Source organism: Salvelinus sp. IW2-2015, linkage group LG32 (genome assembly GCF_002910315.2).
Source record: "Salvelinus sp. IW2-2015 linkage group LG32, ASM291031v2, whole genome shotgun sequence".
Taxonomy (NCBI): Eukaryota; Metazoa; Chordata; class Actinopteri; order Salmoniformes; family Salmonidae; genus Salvelinus; species Salvelinus sp. IW2-2015.
In genome coordinates, this window is record NC_036871.1 from 23,528,412 (window position 1) to 23,554,119 (window position 25,708).

The 25,708-nt window shown below is 40.8% G+C and overlaps 2 protein-coding genes across 4 annotated transcripts in view; both read right to left on the bottom strand.

Annotated features, from left to right (window-relative positions):
* The window catches only part of LOC111956829 (collagen alpha-1(XV) chain), a 52,011-nt gene extending 42,644 nt beyond the window's left edge, over positions 1–9,367 (bottom strand). Inside the window, exons 1-2 of the mRNA XM_070436548.1 lie at positions 9,213–9,367; positions 9,048–9,121 (exon numbers count right to left, since the gene is read on the bottom strand). Of these exons, the coding sequence (XP_070292649.1) occupies positions 9,048–9,121; positions 9,213–9,223 (85 nt within the window). The 5' untranslated portion in view covers positions 9,224–9,367. The remainder of the gene's footprint in view (positions 1–9,047; positions 9,122–9,212) is intronic.
* A 6,599-nt stretch (positions 9,368–15,966) lies between these two features.
* Positions 15,967–25,708, bottom strand: part of LOC111957218 (solute carrier family 12 member 7-like) — a 41,861-nt gene continuing 32,119 nt past the window's right edge. For 2 of the 3 annotated variants that reach the window (XM_023977992.2, XM_023977993.2), the window contains exons 18-25: positions 24,892–25,087; positions 23,203–23,372; positions 22,780–22,911; positions 22,545–22,652; positions 21,087–21,262; positions 20,707–20,721; positions 19,680–19,813; positions 15,967–19,380 (exon numbers count right to left, since the gene is read on the bottom strand). In XM_023977992.2, the coding sequence (XP_023833760.1) occupies positions 19,289–19,380; positions 19,680–19,813; positions 20,707–20,721; positions 21,087–21,262; positions 22,545–22,652; positions 22,780–22,911; positions 23,203–23,372; positions 24,892–25,087 (1,023 nt within the window). In that variant the 3' untranslated portion in view covers positions 15,967–19,288. Of the gene's footprint in view, positions 19,381–19,679; positions 19,814–20,706; positions 20,722–21,086; positions 21,263–22,087; positions 22,223–22,544; positions 22,653–22,779; positions 22,912–23,202; positions 23,373–24,891; positions 25,088–25,708 lie in introns of all 3 variants that reach the window. The other variant, XM_023977994.2, reaches the window with a different exon arrangement.

A 25,708-nucleotide genomic window follows, 5' to 3' on the forward strand; every position in this document is an offset into this window, starting at 1 on the left:
CTCGGAGTGTGGTGTCAGGAAAAAAAACTCACACTCAACGTCAACAAAATGAAGGAGATGATCGTGGACTTCAGGAAACAGCAGAGGGAGCACCCCCCTATCCACATCGACGGGACAGCAGTGGAGAAGGTGGAAAGTTTTAAGTTCTTCGGCATACACATCACGGACAAACTGAAATGGTCCACCCACACAGACAGCGTGGTGAAGAAGGTGTAACAGCGCCTCTTCAACCTCAGGAGGCTGAAGAAATTTGGCTTGTCACTGAAAACCCTCACAAACTTTTACAGATGCACAATCGAGAGCATCCTGTCGGGCTGTATCACCGCCTAGTACGGCAACTGCTCCACCCTCAACCGTAAGGCTCTCCAGAGGGTAGTGAGGTCTGCACAATGCATCACCGTGGGCAAACTACCTGCCCTCCAGGACACCAACATAACCCAATGTCACAGGAAGACCAAAAAGATCATCAAGGACAACAACAAACCGAGCAACTGCCTATTCCCCCTGCTAGCATCCAGAAGGCGAGGTACAGCTGCATCAAAGCTGGGACCGAGAAACTGAAAAACAGCTTATATCTCAAGGCCATCAGACTGTTAAACAGCCATCACTAACATTGAGTGGCTGCTGCCAACATACCGACTCAAATCTCTAGCCACTTTAATAATTAAAAATTAGATGTAATAAATGTTTCACTGGTCACTTTAAACAATGCCACTTTATATAATGTTTACATACCCTACATTACTCATCTCATATGTATATACTGTACCATCTACTTCATCTTGCCTATGCCGCATGGCAATTGCTTATCCATATATTTATATGTACATATTCTTATTCATTTCTTTACACTTGTGTATATAAGGTCGTTTTTGTGAAATTGTTACATTACTTGTTAGATATTACTAAACGGTCGGAACTAGAAGCACAAGCATTTCGCTACACTCGCATTAACATCTGCTAACCATGTGTATGTGACCAATAAAATTTGATTTTGATCAGGAATCAWTCAGTTGTACGATGTGTACACTAATGTCCACAGATTGAATAATACAAGGCATGAAACATTTGAGCAACCTTTTAGTATTAACTTCAATTACCTCTTGAATGTCAAAGTCTCTTTCAACAGCTGTGTGTCCTCTGACAATACTAAGCCTGCCATGCGGGGCTAAGCCTTGGTCAATCTTGACATCTGGCCCACTGAAATACAGTAGACTCAGTTTTTATTGTTTCAAGTGTCCCCCGACCTTACCCTAACCCCCACCCTTATCCTCACCCCCACCCTCACCCCAAGCCCACCATCGCCTGAAGACAAGCGCAGTAGGGGACATTGATGTGGTTTTTCCATTGGGTAATGCGTGCCCCAGATAATTGGGAGAGCTGAATAGGCGAGTCAATGTGGTAAGTCCTATAGACAAGTGGTCTCTCATGGTTGATCTATCCCTTTATGAGCTCATTTGGCCCGTGGTGAACTTGTAGGTTCACTCCCATTGTCAATTGTGTAATTGTTTGACCTAGCTCAAACGCCCCAAAAATGTGGGATTTTACACGAGTTTGAATGGGAGAATTCTATTGAATCTCCAATCAACATATTGTATGATATGAATATCACGAGGTTTCTTGTCTATGGACATTTGTGGAGGTTGGCTAGGAGACACTTCTGTGGCCAGCCCTCTTGTTTGCCCAGCTGTAAGCCACTATCTAAACACAACTTCTCAGCCTGAAAAATCTTGAAACTTTTTAATCTCTTGAGCACACGTGTAAATCCTCAGATCCCATTCTCACTGGAGGGGGGTGGTGATGGAGGGTGGGTCATGTGCTAGTAGCTGACATTTTCTTGGTTTCAGGATGTTCACAGAGTACTGTTAGTACTGAAATTATGAAATGTTTCATGCCACTTTCAACTGTAAATAGTGTCACTTTTTGGTCTCCGAGCATGACATAACATATAATCTATCCTTTCCTGTTTACAATCTAAGTGATTGCATTTAAATTCCCCCCAGTCCTATTCACCTCTTAAACACCTCTACATCATGTTTCAGTTGAGAATAGTTCATTCATGGCCATGTCTTCCTGTGCTTGGGTGTAACTATTTACATTTGGCTGTATAGAGAGGCTGGGCTGACCTGAACACAGGTCTACAGTACAGTAGCACTACAAGGGCTAACACGGCCATATTTCATTTTGTGTCCTCATTGGAAGCAATAACAAACAGAGTTCAGGGTCAGCCTTAAGGGCACACCTTTAAAGATCAGTGTAATTAACAGGAACGTTTTCTGAAACATCACCTGTCTTGCTGGGTAATCAGATGAGTTTATTTACCTAATTCTAAATGAATACCTTCTGGGAGGTCAGGTCAGCTAAAGTACTACAGTACCATTAATGCAATAAATTGTTTAAGAACATACATTTCTTATATTGTATGATGCCATGCCAAAATAACACAGTCCTTGATCATTAAGTGCTTAAAGTGGCCTAATGTCCAAATCCACTAAAAAAGGAAAGGTAGCTGATAAAGTGTCTGATAGAGTCACTAGATTCCTAATAACATCTGGGAGTACAGTACAGTTCACTAGGGACGTTTCTGCTGCAACGCTGTTCCCACAATTAGTAGTAATGGCTGGGCAGAGAGACCTGTTGAGATGCATTGTGTGGTCTGCCACTCATGCTTATTTGGGTCAGACAGAGGAGGGCCTGGGCCGTCTCTCTGGGTCTGCCAAGGGTCCCTTCACAACACAACAGGACAGAAGAGTTAGCAGGGTATCAGGGTTCAGACAAGCAAGCCCCTTCCAAAAACAACAAGTACACAAATGCATGCGCACACACACAGACACACACACGTACTTTGGCAGGTAAGGAAAACACAATGCCTCTGTGTCTGGTTTTGTCTTTCAGTCCGCTCTATTAAGACTATCTAGCCATTTCACTGGCTCACTCAACCAACCAGAAATCATACAGCACTGGTGGCATCACGTCATAACAGAATGTGGCAACATTATGTCCACACAGGAAAACAGTCCAGTAAAACAAACCTCTATTGATTGTTGTTCAGGCTGAGACAGATGTGTTACAGTGACTGAGCAGTGATTCAGCACCAGCAGAGTTCATTCATAAATCTCCCTTTGTAGGGAGTGAAAGAGGTCAAATGTACAGGTGAGATAACTTAGTAACGTGCCCTCAAACTATGAACTGTCACTGTGATGATCACTGTCTAGTGTCGACTGGTATCTCAATGATTTGTAGCCCCACAGTCACACTCTCCTCTAATTATGGTCTCACAGGAGAAGACTGGAGTCATTTTGTGTAAATTCACCCATATGCCAGCAGCATTTATGATCTTACAAGTTCATTATGAACTCATGTTAACCTCTAACTAGCCTCTGTAGAGTCCCCAACAACCGGATGTTCAAGTTTTCAGGGGAAATGGACACGACTTCTGCTTTTTAACATTAACCAGGCGACATCTTAACTCCTGCTCCTGGATTGGTTGAACAGTGCAGAAGAGAACCTCCCCTGACAGTTTTTATTTTATTTTACACATGCTACGTTTGGTTAACCTCTTCCTAACAACGAGAACAGTGTAAAGTTTGAACACACCTGGGATGTTAAATGTGTCACCTGTCATGAGACAGCACTCTGACCCTTTGATGAGGTGGTGAGATGCTGCTATAATCTAACAATAGACAATAAGTCATCTGTGCAGCACAAACACAAACACAAGCAGACCAATCAGAGCAAGAGTTCACAGATGAGAGAGAAGACACCATCCAGCAGGAATAACACTCTCCTAGTCAAAAGTAGTGCACTATAAAGTGAATAGGGTGCCATTTGGGATACAACCTAAATGTGAGGTGTTGACAGGAGGTACATCTAGTCATTCATTCTCCATGCCAGTGTAATCTCTCTATGAATCTGTGTCAGGTCGTCCCCAACACAGCTGCATAATGGCCAGGGCTTCCCTTTCACTGGGTGTGTTTCCACAACTTTACAGGACGGAGCAGCAGCCGAGAGAGAGAGAGAGAGAGAGAGAGAGAGAAAAGAGAGAGAGAGAGAGAGTTTTCTAAGGCAGACACAAGATTGCCTTCACATTCAAATGTGGATAATCTTTAGATGAGGGTTGTACTTACTAGCCTTTTCAACAGATGTAACCAAGGAGGAAACCTCACGTCTACAAAATAACACATTTTGAGCACATGGAAAATATGATATTCACGTCAACGTCCAAAAAGTAAAATAACTTTCCATTGAGTGGCTTTTCTCCTCAAAACTAAAGCTAACCGTTACATTATAGCTCAGTGACAACTTTTACAGTTGGTCTTGAAACACAATTCTGTTCTTCATGGCAATATACTGGAAATGGAGCTTACTGGGACCCTTTCCAAGAAGTGGAGGGAATTTCTTAGCCCATAAATCTGTGAATAAGGTTAATATTGTGAATTGTTCAACATATTAACTGGGCTTCGAAAGAAAACACCCACTGGGGGTGTCACGCCCTGGCCATAGAGAGGCTTTTACTCTCTATTTTGGTTAGGCCAGGGTGTGACTAGGGTGGGCATTCTAGTTTCTTTATTTCTATGTTTTTCTATTTCTTTGTGTTTGGCCGGGTGTGGTTCTCAATCAGAGGCAGCTGTCTATCGTTGTCTCTGATTGGGAATCATACTTAGGCAGCCTTTTCCCACCTGTGTTTTGTGGGTAGTTGTTTTCTGTATAGTTTAGTATCCTTACAGAACTGTTCGTTTTTCTCTTTGTTATTTTTGTTCTAGTGTTCTGATTTAATAAAATATCATGAACACATACCACGCTGCACCTTGGTCCACTCCTTCTTCATCAGACGAGCGTTACAGGGGGTCACCTCACTGTACTTTATTGGCCAAACATGAGTTCCTTCATGAGGAACTGAACTAAACTAAAATCAAATGTGAAAGGCAGTAATATTCGGCCCCAATAAAATAAAATAAAATCTGTGAAATAGACTTGACTGTAAAATGATGAAGTCCTCGGTCATAAAAAAATTAAACCTCAGTTAGCAGTGGATTTTGTGGGAAGACGACACAATCCCTGTTGCCTTTCACATCTTAATTACCAGATGTTTTGGCAATCGAGTGATGATTATATTTAGAATTACGACATTCCTACACATACACACATTCCCATGTTTTAACGCAGACATCTGAAAACTGCACATTGCGAATCGGAATTATGTTATTATACAGGCTTTTGGTATTTTTATTCTAATTTGATTCGAAGCATAGTTAACATGATATTCTCCAGAGCCACTCCATTAGACAGCAGATTGAAAAGGAAATATGTATTTCTGAATAGTCCTTCAGAGATTAACATAAGTCTGTGTTCAACAGATGGTACTGTGCAGAGTCAGGTTAATGATAAAGTAACAACCTTAAATAACAGCACAGTTATATCTCTATGGTAATAACAATGTCCTAGTGAACCTTACTTCATAAGGTGCCACAATAGTGCACTTGTCTGAGATGACAAGCTGAAGCATAAATGGATAATATCTGCTCACCAACTCAATCAACATTAGTCTGTAGCCAGAGGGGATGTTTTTGGCTTTCTTGGTTGGACTTAAACCCAGTGAAGGTGCAGCTCTGTAAACACAGAGACCGTATTAAACCCTGTCACACAGGGTGGGAGAAACACCCCAATATCATCCCTCCCTCTCACGTCCCTGTCTAAAACCCATAGAGAGAATGGGATGGGAGTGTTTTCCTCCTCTCCCACTTCAAAGTCACTTTTCCACACGGGCTTGGTCAGCATTACAAGCATGTGGACAAGAGGGAAGTCCTAATTTACATAAGAAGTGACCACACCAGTTCACACCCAGGTGCTGTGTTTAACCAGACCACTGCTTCCAGGTCCACTGTGCACACATGAGGATGGGGAGGAAACCATGTCCCATCAAACAAACARTAGATCCACATCCTATAGCACAGTATATGAGGACCTATTGAAACAAATTCAATAAATTAGACATGCTAAATTGGGAGGGGGGGGATATCTATACACTCTAAAAAGTGTTCACTTACACGTATTGTACTGTATGTGACTCACATATTATTTTGAATACATATGCAAAAAATGCAGGTCCACATAAGGACGTCATATGATCATATAACTCAAGACTAGCTCTGAATCTGTTTATCATATGCTACTGTATGCACATGATAATCTACGTGATGGAATAAAACATGCCTTCAGCTATTCATACAATAAAATAGTTGCATTCAACTTTCAGTGTGGAGGTAAAATTTTCAGCTGACAGGTCATTTGAAAAGCATCTGCAGCCTGGGTGGTCCAATGTAATGTACACTAAAATAAAACTACATAGGCTTACATCTCACACCTTAAAGCCAGAGTCCTTAAAGGCCCAATGCAGCCATTTTTATATCAACATCAAATCATTTCATTTCTGGGTAACGATTAAGTACCATACTGTAATATAATTCCATTAAAATCGGCAAAAGTAGGTTTTTAGCAAATGTCTGGGAGTGGTCTGAGTGGGGAGGGAAAAACAAAGAAATCGCTGTTATTGGTATCGAGATTTGGTACTCTCTTTGTTATTGGTCTATTAACCAATTTACAGCATGGTGATGACACCATGCAAAGCTAAAACTCCCGCCCATGTAAACCTGCTGATTAGAAGGTCCTGTGTAGATTGTATTTTTAACCAGCAAGTACAGTGCCTTCAGAAAGTATTCATACCCCTTGACTTATTCCACATTTGTTGTGTTACAGCCTGAATTCAAAAATTATTAAACTGATTTATTTTCTCACCAGTCTGCACTCAATTACCCATAATGACAAAGTGAAAACATGTTTGTAGAAATGTTTGCACATTTATTGAAAATKAAATACAGAAATATCTAATTTACATAAGTATCCACACCAATGAGTCAATACTTTTTAGAAGCACCTTTATCAGTGATTACAGCTGTGAGTCTTTCTGGGTAAGTCTCTAGAGCTTTCCACACCTGGATTGTGCAACATTTGCCCATTATTCTTTTCTAAATTCTTTCAAATTGGTTGTTGATCATTGTTAGACAACCATTTTCAGGTCTTGCCATAGATTTTCAAGTAGATTTATGTCAAAACTGTAACTCTGAAACTCAGGAACATGCACTGTCTTCTTGGTAAGAAACTCCAGTGTATATTTGGCCTTGTGTTTTAGGTTATTGTCCTGCTGAAAGGTGAATTCATCTCCCATTGTCTGGTGGAAAACAGACTGAAACAGTTTTTCTCTAGGATGTTGCCTGTGCTAAGCTCCCTTCCATGTATTTTATATCTTGAAAAACTCCCCAGTCCTTAGTGATTACAAGCATACCCATAACATGAGGCAGCCACTATGCTTGAAAATATGGAGTGGTACTCAGTAATGTGTTTTAAAGGGTTTTCCCCAAACATAACACTTTTTATTCAGGACAAAAAGTAAATTGCTGTGCCACGTTTTTTGCAGTATTACTTTAGTGCCTTGTTGCAAACAGGATGCATGTTTTGGAATATTTGTACTCTGAACAGGCWTCCTTMTTTTCACTCTGTCAATTAGGTTAGTGTTGTGGAGTAACTACAATGTTTTGATCCATCCTTAGTTCTCCTATCACAGCCATTTAACTCTATAACTGTTTTAAAGTCACCATTGGCTTCATGGTGAAGTCCCTGAATGGTTTCCTTCCCTCTGGCAACTGAATTAGGAAGGACGTATGTAGCTTTGTAGTGACTGGGTGTATTGATACACCATCTAAAGTGTAATAATAACTTCACCAACTTCACCTTCACCACCATATTCAATGTCAGATTTTTTTTACTCATCTACCAATAAGAGCCCTTCATGGCGAGGCATTGGAAAACCTCCCTGATCTTTATGGTTGAATCTGTGTTTGAAATTCACTGATTGACTGAGGGACCTCATAGATAATTGGGTGTGTGGAGTACAGAGATGAGGTAGTCATCAAAAAATCATGTTAAACACTATTATTGCACACAGTCCATGCAACTTATAGACTTGTTAAGGGGGGGGATACAGACTCACATAGACTTGTTAAGCACATATTTCATCCTGAACTTATTTAAACTTGCCACAACAAAGGGCTTGAATACTTATTGACTCAAGACATTTCAGCTTTTCATTTTTAATTAATTTGGATGAACATATTCCACTTTGACATTTTGGGGTATTGTGTGTAGGCCAGTGAAAAATAATCGAAATTGTATCCACATTTAATACAGGCTGTAACACAACAACATGTGGAAAAATCAAGGGGTGTGAAAACTTTCGGAATGCATGTATCAGGAAATAACACTGATTACATTTTTTTCACACTTTTGCAGTTAGTTTCATCACCTGTTGTACAATATGATATAAAACACAGGAATAACAGAATTTTGACCGCACTGTGGCTTTAATTGAAACAATAACAAAGCAGTTGCCCAGCCTCTGTTTTAGTAAAAAGCTGAGGGATGGCCTGGAGAAATGTAACCACTCTCAACTTCATAGACAGAGCTATGGATGCAAGGACTGGCCATCCAAATTAGAGTTGTAATCATGTTTTGAGGCTATACAGTGTGTGTTTACATTTACATAGTTTACAAACATTGGAGTAAAACAATCTTATATGATTGGTTCTGATGGGGTAGAACAGTTGAACTAAGCTCATGAGGCATTTATACGTTATCTTCTTCAATAATCAATGGGTATAGAGTATAACATAAATTTATAGGTACAAAAATCGATTTAGCAACTAAGGATTCATGCTTTAAATCAACCTCCTCGCAAAGTGATCATGTAGCCTTTATCAATTTGACATACTGTATGTAACCAATTTCACATAAAGAAGGCTATTTGAAAAGAAGCTACTTTGTCTTTCAATTAGCCAATGTTCAAGACATTCTTTACCGCGGTACACGTAGCAAGTCAATAGCCTAGGCTTTGAGAATCACATACAGCACTTCCAAGTAGCCTATCTCCCAGAAAAAAATACATCAAATAGACATATATTAATTATGAATAGTTACATTTCAAAACGTCTTACCTTCAATGACCTGAACCGCAGTAGAAAAGTGATACAGCAGGACGAGATGAATAACCAGAGACCACCTGGACAGGCTGGAGATAAGCAAATGATGTTAGGTGAGTTAGCCCGAATCTTTTTTGGTCTTCAAAATTAAGCACAAAACATTAAAATAAACACCCTTACCGAATAATCATTTTGGGCTCGATTTGCAAAATCCAAGAATTCAAAATGGTCCTTAATTAACGTGCTTAGAGTTGGAATCTGCTCTCTCACGCGCTCTGTCTCCTGCGGACCTTTGCATCTCCTGCGGCTGAGTGCACTCTCAAGCTCTCTCCCTCTCTCTCTCTCTCTCTCTCTCTCTCTCTCKCTCTCTCTCTCCGACAGCCTGGAGTAAACCCACCAATCGAACAAAGACATTCTCAGTTCTTCAGTGAGTCACTGGCCCATGGACATGGAAATCTGACTCCTTAAAATCCCTCACTGAACCGCTGCGTTAAACTTCTTATCCTCGCCATTTTTATGGCGACTAGCTGAACTGCCATAGACTTTTCCAGCAGCACTATTTATTAATTTTTTTTATTAGAGCTACTGAATATGATGGCATGACAGCTATATTGCAATCATTTTATCAAGCTGGCTGGGGATAGCTCCTCTACATACTGTAAAAAAAAGAAATAGAGGTGGCCTAACTGAAAAAAATTATAACCAATTCCACAAGTGTTTCATTTGGAGTGTTGCAATAAATCACATGTTTGAGTTGGCCAAAACTTTGTTCTGACTCAATGAGACAAGATGGGGGGAAATTGAAAAAAAATCGAATAATGTGTTAAGGAAATTGTTCTGATTCATGAGACTTGAAGTTGCTCAACAATGGAAATAATTTTATCACAAAATATTGGGTGGCAGGTAGCCTAGTGGTTAGAGCATTGGACTTGTAACCGAATGGTTACAAGATCAAATCCCTGAGTTGACAAGGTTGTTCTGCCCCTGAACAAGGCAGTTAACCCACTGTTCCTCGGTGTCATTAAAAATAAGAATTTGTTCTTAACTGACTTGCCTAGTTAAATAAATATTTGTCAAATATTGCAAAACGAATGGTAAACATCCTTTCATGGCTGATACCTAACAACAGGTAGTGGCACTGTGACAGTGAAGTTTAGTAATAAGGTCATAGACCTTGCAAGTCTGTTTGATGTTTAGCTGTCATCAACCACTGGGGTCTGTTAAGGCCTTTCCATAGACCCTGTATCACATTACTCTCAGCACCCTGTCTAGATGCTAATCTGTGGCAGACTTCATGAACTGGACCTGCTGGAGACAAGGGTAGCGTTAGCAAGGTGTACCCTGTTGGCATGTTGACCATGCCAGGCATCCCCACAAATACCTGACACAATATGCTATTATGAGCTGATATCAGTTGATATGCAACTGCACCAGATTCCTCCAGAACAGAGTTTGAAATTGGATGTGCTCTCTTTAAAGGATCATGGAGAAGTTAACATCAATCTTGGATGGTCATTGGTCAATCTAACATGATTTAATAAATGTTTATCAACTGATTTATTACATTAAAGTTTATGACATGATGTTTCCAAGAAAACTGGGAGAGGGAAAGAAAGCTCTAATGAAAGCAATCCTGATGAAGATTTATGTTGTTTATTTACTTGCACCGACTTGAAAACAATTTACTCAGACAATTTGCCTAATTGTTATTTTAGCTGAAGTCCTCTAATCAGTCAGCCACACTTTCCTCTGTCTCACAAAACACATCATGACAAAACCATTACATACCCAAAACAAAATGATTACATACCCGAACCAACATGATTACATACCCAAACCAAAACCATTACATACCCAAACCAACATGATTACACACCCAAACCAACATGATTACATACCCACACCAAAACCATTACTTACCCAAACCAAAGCCATTACATACCCAAACCAACATGATTACATACCCAAACCAAAACATACCCAAACCAAAACCATTACATACCCAAACCAACATGATTACATACCCAAACCAAAACATACCCAAACCAAAACCATTACATTCCCAAACCAAAACCATTACATTCCCAAACCAAAATCATGACATTCCCAAACCAAAAACATTCCCAACCAAAAACCATACATTCCCAAACCAAAACCATTACATTCCCAAACCAAAATCATGACATTCCAAACCAAAATCATTACATTCCCAAACCAAAACCATTACATTCCCAAACCAAAATCATGACATTCCCAAACTCAAAACCATTACATTCCCAAAACCAAAACCATTACATTCCCAAACCAAACATGACATTCCCAAACCAAAATCCATTACATTCCCAAACCAAAACCATTACATTCCCAAACCAAAATCATGACATTCCCAAACCAAAATCATTACATTCCCAAACCAAAACCATGACATTCCCAAACCAAAACCATTACATACCCAAACCAAAACCATTTAATTCTGTAATAAAGGAACTAGTGGCATAGTCACGCACTGACAAAGTGAACCGTGTTATGGCAAACCATTGCACTATAACAGAATAACATTGTAAGAACAGCTATCTGCATGTAACAACCTTTTCCTCACCAAGAACACAGAAGAGGCTGGTTTCAGTGAAAATAGTTGGGTTGGGATGTTAACACCTACAGTTAGTAGGTGTCAGAATGATAATGTTTTTTTGGTAAAGGTTCCCTACTCTACATTTAAACTGTGGAGAATGCAGACATGATTGTTTCTCCCTGATGATTGGAGTTTACATGCTCTTCTAATCTCCCAAGGACAATACGCTACAGGGTCAGATCTTATCTATCTTAGATAACTGATTTGTTGTTGTCATGTCAATGAAGATGTTCTGCTGAAACTTGCAAAGAGCATTTGTTTCACTATAGAGACGGCATTGTTCCATCATATAACTCTGTGCCATGTAATTTTTACAATATGTTTAAAAATGTATAACTCATCTGATTTCTAGTATTTAATTCAAGGCCTAGATTCATTAACAGATATTACTCAGAGTTTAGCCTTCTTATTTCTGGAACCACAAATACCACCCCTCTCCATTGTTTTTTGGAGGGGGGGGGGGGGGTTCCTCTCATTAGGCTTTAAGGCTTATGAGTAGTGAGACCTGCATGAGGTATTATTTTCTAGCAGGAGCACCTGTCTCCTCAACCTCTGTATCCCCCCTGCAATTTAATGATCATTTGGCTGTTCTGTACCATGCTTTAACAAGCCAGGTCACAGAGCCTTTTCTTAATGAAGCCACTCAACAGAAATAATTTGTTATCAACAAGGTCTGGTGTCAGCCGACCTCCGACCCCTGGGGTTAAGTGTAGCGGCTAGGGCCTTAAGTTGAGACAAGACACAGCTAGCTAATGACACAGCAGTGTTATTGCCCTTGGTCAGCTATTGGCTGTCTCTCACAAGTTACAAACCCTGACCTGTAGAGTTAACCCATTACTCCGTTGGCAGATTATGAATGAATTGTTGGCAATTAATGTTATCGCCAGCAGAGTAATCTGATAGAAAGATTGCAGTCACAGCATGCTTCTTTATCTTTTTGCTCCAAACTATCCCAGTTTGAATCTAGTAACCCCAACGGAATCTAAAGTAACACCCATTCCTCAGTCTGCACTGAGTGTACATTCTTCACATCACTTGCACCTTCGACAAGCATTCTGATGATAACTAAGCACTGAGAACATTACTTTACATCCCAGGGCTTAGTTGAATTCCACTCTCAGCAAGATGCAGCTGATACGTTATTAAAGCCTAAGTCATTTTGTTTTCCATTGAAACCTAGCGAACAACAACCTCTCTTTATTCATACAACAAAAATGTTCACATTCTTGATCTGAGATTCAGTATTCTGTCCTAGACACCAATAGAGATGTTACAAAGAGGCACTCAACAAGTTTAGTTAGATTGGCTAAATTTAGATCGAGGGTCAAATCAACTTTAATGTTAATGTCCTGCAAATTACTTAAAGTGATTTGGCTAGGGCACGCATGGCTCATGTGGCTGGTGGTGAAAGAGGCTCTGTGGAAGGGCAGGGGATTTTCTTGTGCGATGTCATATTGTGCGATGTCAGGCCGCAGGTCTGCATCCTCTTGGACAATTCACATGGTTCCAAATCTAACGGTTCGAGGCAGTGGAAAGGAATGGGAGTTTCAATGGGCAAGCAGAACACTGTCCGTTCATTCAATCTCCAGGGTCAAGGATTCCATTCACAGTGTACTCTTAATCRCCAATCTGCCCATGATGACAAACCTGTATGTTGTGGTTAAATTAAACTGGGACTAAGGAAGGCACAAACCATGGCCATCAAAAGCATCAATATCTGTATATGAGACCACTATCATCCTTCTCAGAGGTAGATAAAAAACGCCTTTCCTTTTTATGTTGTAAGCCTATTCAACTCACAGTTTTATCATACTCATTACAGTAGAATGAGTTTGAATTGGTAATTTTATGCTTAAAAGTGGAGAGTGGATTAATATTTTCCCAATGCCTGCTTTGTTTCTGAGTCGTTCTACATGGTGAGTTTAGATCTGAGAAGTGAGACTTGCTTTCTTTTACATGATGGGAGGCCAGATCCCCTGCTGTGTCCCTATGGTTGTTATAGGTTGTTGACTGATTGCTTTGGTAACCGCGGTAATGGCTTACGTACTGAAAGTGGATTTTCCCCAAGAACAGCCTTAGTATTCAGTGCTTGAAAAAAATTGAAATGTGACTTGTGTGGAATGCCATTTGTGGGATGTGACTGGGTTAGCCAACAGCTTACAGAGGAGGGCTAAATCAGGACAGTGCATGTAATTCTGCTCTTTCAAACCATGGGTCAGCAATTGCCATTACCAATCTTAATCAATTTAATTAGTTCAATTCTGATTGAGCACAAGATGATTTCAAAGAAGCTTTCAAATATGTAGAAAATGAAGCCACAAAATGTACATTTGCCATGAACATTCCGCACACACACAGCCCCCCACAAATACACACTTTAGCCCCCAGTATTTGATACAATCTCTGGTAGTATCACAGTTTGTGATAAACATATTTCAGTTGTAATTCATTTATTAGGTGTGATCTACTGTATGGTAAACAGCTAAACTCCATTTTCATTTCAGTCATTTAGCAGACTCTCTTATCCGGAGTGACATACAGGAGCAATTAGGGTTAAGTGCCTTGCTCAAGGGCCTCACAGATTTTTCACCAAGTCATAGTCAGCCTGGGGATTCGAACTACCAACTTTACAGTTTCTGGCCAAACACTCTTAACCACTAGGCTACTCCACACTGTCTTAAGTGTCCTTCTGCATACAATAATGCCTATAGGGAAATGTCTATAATGTGAGTGAGAAAAACAATTTCCATAGAGGGTTGCCTCCTCCACCCCCATGTCTCTGAAGCAACCTCTTATAGACTGGGCTCTGGGATTGGGGTGTGTACAATGGTTAAAAATGGGACCCATTATTTTAGAATTCTGTCATGCTTTGAACAGGTTGATATCTGTGGGGTACCCAGGGTGACACTGAGCTGAAAGGGCCACAGTCTGTTCTCTTTAGTCACAGACCATCAAACATCCAGGAGAGGAGAGGTGGGGCATGGATCTAGGATGGGGGCTTCCTACATTAAATGTTTCAAGATAACAACAGTGAAATTACGTCTTGGCAAAGTACATACAAAAGCTGAGAAGTTTGATAACTGGGTAACTGTTTTGAGTGTGACATAAAGCTCTCCAATGTAACTGTATAATCCCAAAACCCATGTCACCCTTCTGTACCCCCAATACTAAATCAGTTTGTTCAGGTCAGTTCTCATAGCAGTATTTCTCTAAGGATGCTAGACGCAGTTTAAACGTCTCCCCAGTCAGACTGTAAAAAGAGAACAAGATATGCAGAGCAAGGCTCTAGTAGTCCCAGGGAAATCTGGCTAATATGGTACAGCATGGTACAACACCCCCATCATGCCATTTATAAGTGGGCCAAGTAAGTGGAAATTAATTGAATAACATCCTGTGATAATTGTTAACCCATAAAGGGAAACAAAACATCATGGAGGTCTTCGTTTTTCTGGAAGTTCCTGGCCGATCCTCATTTCCTAATTTGTCTGGTTTGCTCACGCATCACGGCACAGCTCTATTTGAAAACTGTCTGTGAAGGAGGAAAGTTTTAGTGAGGGCTTCTCTGATAAGTAATGGGTGGCTGTACTGTCCTAAATGGGAAAACACTAATCAAACAACATTAACATCAATAAACATGGCTCACTTGAATTAAATTCTCATGTGCTTTGGGATACAAATGCATGTTGTTAGAGGCATTATACTTATTTCTAGAACATTAGTTAGCATTGTGTCTGTGACCCTTTAGTCTGGAAGGACTTACATAAGTTGGTTTAACACAGTAGCTGTTTGTGCTGGGCTGTTGGGACAGTTTCAGAGGTTGCTAGGCGTTGATTCCCAGCCACATGATAATAATCCTTGCCAGTGGAAAGTGCCCAAGCAGCATAATATGACAATATCATGGGAAATGTCATAGGATATGCTTCAACAGTTACATGTTGGAAAGTGTTTTCAAATGTATATCATGATGTTTTTATGGTAGGCTATGACAGTGGATGTTGGATAAAAGTAAAAACTTTGAGTGCAGTACAGTTTTCCATTTGCTACTGATAACTGACTGGTCCAGTTTAGTTCTCACTGTCACGAGTGCTAAACCTTTGCAAGTTATTGACAGTGGGAAGTTTTCACATTATTCTGATTRCCAACAAGACCTCTCCAGTAAAATGTTTTGAGCCATTTTTCTATTGTAAGCAATGTCCTCTGCTGGACAAACCCGGAAACATAAAAACAAGAACTTGGTACAACTTCTATATGGCCCCAGTTGTTATTCAGATTATATTCACATTATTCACACAGTCTCTTAAATATGTAGGCTATAGCTTGTTTATTCCTAAGCAGTTATGGTCACTTATAGATACAATGACAGCGTGGAATCACACGTTATGAAATGGTAAGGACAACTTCCAGCAAATTCATTCATTTTCTCAAACTCCAACAGTCAAGTTTCAGCAAATTCATACATTTTCTCAAACTCCAACAGTCAAGTTTTCTCAAACAGTCTATTTTCTCAATATAATTTACAAAAAAGGGAGAAAAAAAAATCTAAAGAGTTACAGAAGATGAAAGGAAACAGTAACTATTATGCTACCTACCAATTGTTGATGTAGAGGGAAAACCATACTTACATTTCTCATTTTAGTTTTCAATAAACACTTACTATGGACGAGTAAATGAGTCTTAAGAGTTTACTTAGAGATATCAGATATTACATACTCTATACTATTATGATATGCTGTTAACTTTAAATTTAAATACATTAACTCAGTCATTCATTCATTCTAAATATCTTTGGCACATCTGAACCTATAGGGCTCGTATCAGTACATATCATATGAGGAGTTTGCACTTTATCTCCCACTGTATTTCTATAAGGTGGATTACAGAATATAATAGGACAGCAATATGCAATACCGTCAAATAAATCTATAGTTTAATACAAAATAGTGCAAACCAATCTTAGCATTCATCTACCATCTGTCTTAAATGATGGATTTAGACACCATGTCATAGAGCAGGTCATAGTCGTATAGTTCTTGCATATTCAGCTAACACTTATTGTTAAAAACAACATCAGCTAAATCTTAGTGACAAATAACACATCATTTCATATGGTGCAGACCGCAGACACATACAGGCTCCCTCAAAACACACTATAACCTCACGAGATTGGATTCAAACAAACATATAGGTAGGTACTGTAGACAGCATAAGCATTGGTGGAGAGTACAACAATGTCGACCCCATAGTCCTATGTTTACCTGCAATACTCAATGGGGACATAAATAAACGTTTACAGTATCCCACGGGAAACACATGAATTCACATCCAACATCTGTTGACAGAGTGCAGACAGTCACAGTACATTAAATAAATCAATACAAGAAACATGAATGATCTCAATATCGACACACAATGGCTGCTTTCCTATTTAAGTGTACATGTACTGTTGGAATCTGACGTTGTGCTGCTACACAGTTGGTGAGCACAGTACAGAGCAACACAGACAATTAAATAAGGTACTATGTTTCCTAATACACTGTGATATGTAAACAGCAGAAGTAGTCAGTCACCTGATTTAGTGAATTGAAAAAGGAATCAATAATGGCATACAGTGCAGTAGGTCTAATGTTGCACTAGACAACACAAACATGTCATGCTGTGCAGCAAAATGTGACATGACATGGATACTATGTCACTCGGTTATACACTATTCAATATAACCCAATGGACTGTACAGTTCATTCCCCATATAACACCTAAATGATAGGCTGCCTCCCAAATTGCACTCTATTTCATATATAGTGCCTTACTTTTGACCAGAGCTGATACAGATGTAGGATCTTAATTTGATGACTCTGTTGCAGGAGAACTTTCCTGCAATGCAGGAAATGTAAAATGTGTAGTGTATTTAAGGTTTAAAAAGGCTTCTAAAGTTTGTAATTTACACTTTGAAATTTCAGACTTGATTTTCCCTTCTGAAAAATGTATCAACCCCTACAAAAATTTCCATTAATTATAAGCCACATAATAATTCACATTTCCTGTTGCTGCAGGACTATTTTCCTGCTGTAGCAAACTGGCTCAAATTAAGATCCCTCATCTGTAGGGCTCTGGTCAAAAGTAGTGCACTAAATAGGGAATAGGGTGCCATTTGGGACGCAGACATAGACAGTCGAGGATCAGAATGTACAGTTTGACTTCTGTTCTGCCTCATCTCTGACACAGAATCCAAACCATAAAGGCTTGTCATTTGATTAGATCAAATAAAGCCTGGTAATTATCTTAATGTACAGTATATTAAGTTTGGTCACCACAATGGACCACAAAAATCTCAAGAGCTTTGCTTTGGTGAGAACTATTTCAAATACAAAACTATTGTGTATAGCATATCCATATCTCCTGGCTATGGCTTTATTTGAAAGCTGTTTTATCAGGTATTTACACAGACATTCTATGGGAAAAAATTTAATTACATAACAGTTACTTAATAATTACCTTAATAAATAGTACTGTAAAATAAAACATAACCAATCTAATTTAGTGTAACAAAACTACATATTTGTATTGTGGCCTCCCTATGCCATTGTGTATTTCATCAAATTGAGATGAAAATACTGTATTACTATAATAGAAAATTGTGCTCAAACAAATCTCAATAAGTGAAATTTGTGAGGACATTTAATATTTTCATAATTCATTATGTTTTGCGCAAATGGCTCATATACACAACTGGATACTGAGGCGATTCACGGAAAATGGCTCGCTCAAGGGCACAACTGCAGTAGGCTGCCCAACCTGGGATTTAAACACCTGTCTACCATCTGAACTTACAAGCTACATCCCATATCAGCTAGACCAGGGGTTCCCAAACCTTTTCATTCCAGCATTGGGGAACATCCTGCACGCGTGCCAAGTCTATTTCTATGGGCAAAAGCTAAAAACCATTAGCTGCCATGGGCTAGTTGATCTGGACATTTATGACAAGTTATAAATAGCTCGCTAAGGTATGCAATGACAAGAGGAAAACTAACCAATGCATTACTACCCAATGAAATTGTAACTTGGGCATTCTACTATTACAACTTTCAAGAGTAAGTTGAAAGCTGGACAGAGTTTCTTTTTGGGGGGGGGAGGGGGCTATGTCAACAGAGACATCCTCTGATAACATAGTTCAGGGCAGTAATGCAGTATAGTTTACTGCACCCCCCGCTGACTCCTTGTTCGCCCCACAATTTGGGAATCACTGGACTAGACCATACTGCATTAGTGCCCTGAGCTATGTCATCAGAGGATGTCTCTATCTAATCTAATATCATTACTCATGCACTTTGTTCTACTGAAACAACTCCTATTCATAACGACTGACATGGAAAACCTGAAAGGAATATGACAAGAAATAAAAAGGGAGGATGATCCAGAGTGCCCTCTGATGTCCTCCACCAGTCAGCAGCGGTGTGTGCTCAGCCTGCTCTAAGAGTGGAGGTAGCCCCCTACTGTCCTCCCATACTGTAGGGGGCGCCCAGCTCCTCTCCTGGCACTGTGGCAGAGGCTGAGGCCCAGCCACTTGGCTGGCCGGCCACACCGGAGGCTCTGAGGCTGCACCATGCCCGCCCTGTGTCTGCTGGCGCTAAGAATAGATGGTGATCACCTCCCTGCCTCCGCCACGCACCAGCAGCACCCGGTCCAGCCCATCCATAAGAACCTCCAGGAACTCCATGTCTATAGGCCATGGTGTAAAGGAGAAACAACTGCAGTCTGGATATAAACATTGATGTGGAGGAGTACTAATGGCACCTATGGTACAGTCATTTGAAATGTCAAAAGTAAAAATAATGAGGGCAATAACCTAAAATTGTCTGGAATTTCTTTCAGCTGGAGATGCCCCAAACTACTTGATGGTGTCCAAAACAGCATATAGCTTCCATCCATGTCAGTCTATATTACTGTAAGATGATACTGACTAAGTGGACACTCAGTTGGCCAGTTCAGAGTATACTAGTGGTTTAAAAAAAGGATACAATTCTCATCTCCTCCCTTGTTTTTGGGCGGCCCAGGCATGTTCAGCAGCACCAGCTGAGCACCTTGGGACTTGTTGACCACAACCTCATTCAACTTGACCGCGGTGTGCATCCTCCGCACATTAGACTGGTTCCTATGAGAGTACAGGTTGAACTCAGCAAGAACAATTCTTACATGTCTTCTACTTGGGCTGTGTCCCAAATGGCACCCTATTCCTTTTATAATGCATTACTGTTGGCCAGAGCCGTATGAGCCCAATGGGCCTTGTCAAAAGTAGTATACTATATAGGGAATTGTTTGCCATTTGAGACACAACCTTAGACTATGCCTTATATCCTACTACAGGATGCTATTATAAACATGATATCACACCTGTCATAAGCATTCATTATAAGTGACTTGACGGCGTCATGACTCATGACTCAAATTTAATCACACGCTTACCAAGAATTGACAGTAAGCCAATTAGCTACCCTAAGTCATTGTATATTGAATGCCTCAATAGACATGCTACGGTATAGACATACCATATATTATATTGTTCTGACAGTGTTCATGATTGACCTTGTCAGGAGTTATGTCATGTTGATACTACAGAAGCATAGAGATCAGGTTCATGTCATGGTTACAGTAGCATTGTATCAGTAGGCTTAAAAAACATCTAATTAATGAATATTGTAGGTAGAAGTAATTGCATGATAGAATAACTTTGATGATTTGTCTTTAGTAATAATATCACGCCTCTCTAACTGATACATCAAGGCATATATGTTATATATAATATGCTTATGATTATAGCAAACAGTCTCGGCAAGTTAGGCAAGGTCATGCATGCAGAGAGAACGTTATCCTTTCCATGCAGGTCAACTGCGAGGGGGAGGAGGAGAGAAGTGAAGAAAGACTTCACACAACCCTCGCTTCTCCAATAAAAACTGCAAGGTCATGCCATGGAAAGGGAAGGATCACACACACATGCAGGCACACACACACCATCACACAGTTGAGACAAAGGGAAACTTGACTTACAGACTCTCCCACTCGCTAGAAGGAAGGAAACAAAACATATATAAAGGTTAATCACATTCTTTCATATACAAATAGGGACAACTGGGCATCAATGATGGATTACAAACTGATGCCAGGTTATTCACTATATAACGTCCTAAGAACAAAGACTAGTTCAAGTAATGGTACATGACACACTCTCTATTTCAAATAACAGTAGCTATTGTCGCTATGATTCAGTATCTGTGCAGTAGACAGGTGCATCTATGGAATTCCCAGTACCAATACAAGGCCAGGACAGAACAGCACGGCTTGGCTAGACTGAGTAGTGTGAAAGGGATACTTCTGGTCCAACAGCATGCTGCAGTGTGAGCCTGGAGCCTCTAGGGGGAGATACCTACGGTTTCATATTAAACAGGTCCTTCACGCCCACGTTGGGTTCGCTGCGGTTACGGTTCCTCTCGGTGATCAGCCTGTCTTTGGTCCAGGTCATGTGGACGCGGTGGTCGGGCGTGGCGGTAGCGTTGTCGTTGAGGTTGCCATGCGACTTAGTGCCCAGCTTAGTGATCAGCTGAGCCTGGGGAATAACAACACTGGTTTTACTACAGACCCAGGCAGCACGCTAAACAAAGTGGTGCCTCCCATCAGACAGGATCAGCAGGCCGGCACAACTGTAGAATGGAGATTGTCCTTGTTTTGCATTACCGACAAGAATGATAATGTTACTCCTAACAAAAGATCCACAATGTATTAGGGATGATATTCTCATTGTTGCATTACTTAATGCAAAAGTAATGAAATACATTTCAATACCTCAACATGAAAATAACAAAGTGACATAAAACAATGCATTACATAGGAACAAAATGAAGTGTACAACAGCAAACAATAATAAAAACATATTGCAAATAAATTGTAGTGAAGTTCAAAATTGTAAATAATGGGACTACATTTCTAGTTGAAGGGTTGGGGTTGGCAGTTTTCTAAAACACTCTAAGTTCTTAGTTCTAAAAAGATCTAAGTCTAATAGCTGCTACAAAGCCGATAACTCTCAGGTAAGTTAATCGAGGAGTGTGGTGACAATGACGCGGAGAGGGCCACAGCAATAGAGATCCTATAATCATTAAATTATTTTTCCACAGACATATTCACTCAGAGCAATGCTTCCCAGCACTGCTTCCAGAAACACATACAGCATTGGAGTACGCTGCTACTGGAACATCTCTGTCATTCCTTAAGAGTTCCTCAAGAATTCACAATCACAGCAATTTTTGGGGTATTTAATAGCTGTGGCTCTGTCTATGTCAGATACAGGTATGAGGATGGGCTAGAGGGTGGAGAGGGAGAGGGGAGGGAGATGCTTATGGGATGTTTATGGGACATCACATGGCTGCTTGGCTACCTCCTCATCCTCCCGCATGTCCCTGGATATGGACAGGCTTGGGACCTGTAGTGTGTTTGGGGCCTTTAGTGTCTCCACCACTGATGACTTCTTCCTCTTGATGGAGATACGCGACTCGTCTGTGATGCTCTGAATCTGAAGCCCAACCCAATGCGAGCCCAGAACATCCAACACAGCAGCAGGAAATCAGGACAGGCCAAAATGTCACAACAGTCGGCMAATATTACGAGCCGCACACGACAAGGAAGTAAATAACTACTGTAACAGGAAGGACCACAGATATAATCTGTCCCGTGCGTGAAGTGCAATCGCTGTCTTTGTTTTAAACACTTTGCATAGGCCTACAGTTAACATTCAAAGCAGTGATCATGTGTTTGCATGTCAATATAAATGATGCTTTATTCACTATTGAACCACCTGGTTAAACAGAGCCAGACAGAGTAGAACACCACGTTACCTCTCTCTCCCTCTCGTTCCTGGACAGCTGCATCTGTTTCAGCATCTGAGAGCGCTGCTCCATCACCAGGGTCTTCTCATAGGTGAAGGCTGCAATGTCACTATCGTGCTGAGGACAGAATTACAAAGCGATATGAAGAATTTGGCACAATATTTGGGGTAAAACCCTGACAAATGGTTTCTTATTGATCCTATATAACACGTATGATTGAGTGAGTGTGAGTGCAGCTACTTACCATCTCCACCACCTCCACTACAGCATTGAGACGGAGGTGGTAAAGGAACATCTGCAGGTCCTTCTTCATCTGAATACTGTTGTCATCCATCTGAGCCACGGTGAAGATACGCATCTTACACTTCCTCCACACCTGGGACGGAGAAGGAAATTGTTTAATGGCCAAATACACCATGACAGCGCAACACACAAGGGGTGGAACAGTGGCAAAGGTACCCACAGGACAAACAGAATAATATTAGTCTGAGGAGAGATTAAATAGCATTAATACAACAAAAATAATTCAAAACACACCTTTAGTTTACACCAAAGTTAAACAGATGCAATTCATTTTGTGAAAATCTGGCCTCCATTTGAAAGCAGTTTATTTTATTTTTTACAAAGCAACAGTACCCATGGGTATATGGTGCCCCTGTCACAGTACCTTGTGTTGGCGCAGTAAGAAAGGCAGCAGCATGAGAAGGCCTCCATCATGGACGATCCACCACACATCTATGGTGCCCTCCGCCAGACGGTCCTCAGAGCTGGGGAACTTGTCAATGTTCTTAGCAACCAGCAGGGCCTGATGGGCTGACGTTGTCTCTCTCACCGTCTCTGTGGGATAAGGAACCCATATAACAAGAAACCCATATAATTAGGTCCCACAGTTTTGACAGACTCTGGTCAGGTCATTTGGTCAGGAAAAACACTTGACTCGACCATAAGACATTCACTTGCTTGACATTCTCGGAACCCAAAACCAAATCTCACTCAAGGTACAATATATGGCCAAAGGTATGTGGAGTTTTGTGGACACCTGCTCATCGAACATCTCATTCCAAAATCATAGGCATTAATATGGAGTTGGTCGCCACATTGCTTCTATCACAACCTCCACTCTTCTGGAAAGGCTTTCCACCAGATTTTGTAACATTGCTGCAGGGATTTGCTTCCATTCAGCCACAAGAGCAATAGTGAGGTCGGGCACTGATGTTAGACGATTAGGCCTGGCTCGCAGTCGGCGTTCCAATTCATCCCAAAGGTGTTTGATGGGGTTGAGGTGGGGTTGAGGACTCTGTGTAGGCCAGTCAAGTTCTTCCACACCGATCTCGACAAACCATTTCTGTATGGACCTTGCTTTGTGCACAGGGGCATTGTCATGCTGAAACAGGAAGGGGGYTTCCCCAAACTGTTGCCACAAAGTTGGAAGCACAGAATCGTCTAGAATGTCATTGTATGCTGTAGCGTTAAGATATAAATTCAGTGGAACAAAGTGGCCTGAACCATGAAAAACAGCCCCAGACCATTATTCCTCCTCAACCAAACTTTACAGTTGGCACTATGCATTCGGGCAGGTAGCGTTCTCCTGGCATCCTACAAACCCAGATTCATCCATCGGACTGCCAGATGGTGAAGCGTGATTCATCACTCCAGAGAATCTGCTCCAGGGTATAATGGCGATGAGCTTTACACCACTCCAGCCGACACTTGGCATTGCGCATTGTGATCTTAGGCTTGTGTGCGGCTGCTCGGCCATGAAAACCCATTTCATGAAGCTCCCGACAAACAGTTCTTGTGATGACGTTGCTTCCAAAGGCAGTTTGGAACTCGGTAGTGAGTGTTGCAACCGAGGACAGATGATTGCTACGGCCTTCAGCAATCGGCGGTCSTGTTCTGTGAGCTTGTGTGGCCTACCACTTCGCGGCTGAGCCGTTGTTGCTCCTAGATTTTTCCACTTCACAAAAACAGCACTTACAGTTGACCGGGGAAGCTTTAGCAGGGCAGAAATTTGACGAACTGACTTGATGGTGCAGCGTTGAAAGTCACTGAGCTCTTCAGTACGGGCCATTCTAATGCCATTGTTTGTCTATGAAAATTGCATTGTTGTGTGCTCGATTTTATACACCTGTCAGCAACGGTTGTGCCTGAAATAGACGAATCCACTAATTTGAAGGGGTGTCCACATAATTATGGCCCTGTTGTGTAACTAGCTAGGTTAATTTTTCAAATGTATGTGAATGTCTTCTGGAGAAACTACTTTAGTCAGACATACTTGATGATGCTACTTAAAGGTACTGTAGACTATTCTTGTAAAGTATGGTAGAGTACAGTAGAGTATGAAATTACTGCTGACCAATGAAGTTCTTCCAGGGGTAGGAGTCCTCAGCCTGTTTCCAGCCCCCTGGCCAGGCCATGAGGACGGCGTTGTGTTTCATGCCCCCCAGCCCTGCCGACTGGATCAGGTGGGAGAAACCATCCCTCAGGTTAGAGGACACCACCACGTGGCAGAAACCTTTGGTACGTTCTGCGTGCATGGCCGACTTGACGTTCTGCACCAAGTGAAGAGGAACAGCCAGGAGGAAAGAGAATGAAAGAGGAAAATTGATTAATGGATGACAGAGGGAATATAAACAGTTTCCATAAATACTATTTTTACACTTGCAAGACACTCATAGTAGATGAAACATGTTGATGCAAGTATACTACAGAAAGTATGCAGAAAGTATGAAGGAGGCTTTTTTGGAGTTGTAAGCTTTATGAATGCTTTCTAAACTTGGACATGAAGTCAAGAGTGAGTGACCAAAATCATGTTTTAACATGTGCGGCAAATAAATGGAAACATCTATATAGCTGACTGCAGGAATTTCTACAGAGCCATTGGCGTTTGGCCTCGCATAGCGTTTTATTGACCTCTTTGTGCTTGAATTAGACCAGTCAGAATGTATCATTGACCATGGCTGGAGGGTAGCATGACAGAGCAAAAACGGAAAGGCAGCTTTCATCAGACTGTAATCTGGGATGAGGAAGAGGACAGAGAGTGAGGTAAACAGAGATAATAATGTATTTCTCTTCACCAGTTTGATTGTAAATTAATATGGTAACTTACTGAGTATATTATTCATCTCTAACAGTTTGCCTCTATGATATTTTAGCACACCCATCTGACCTCC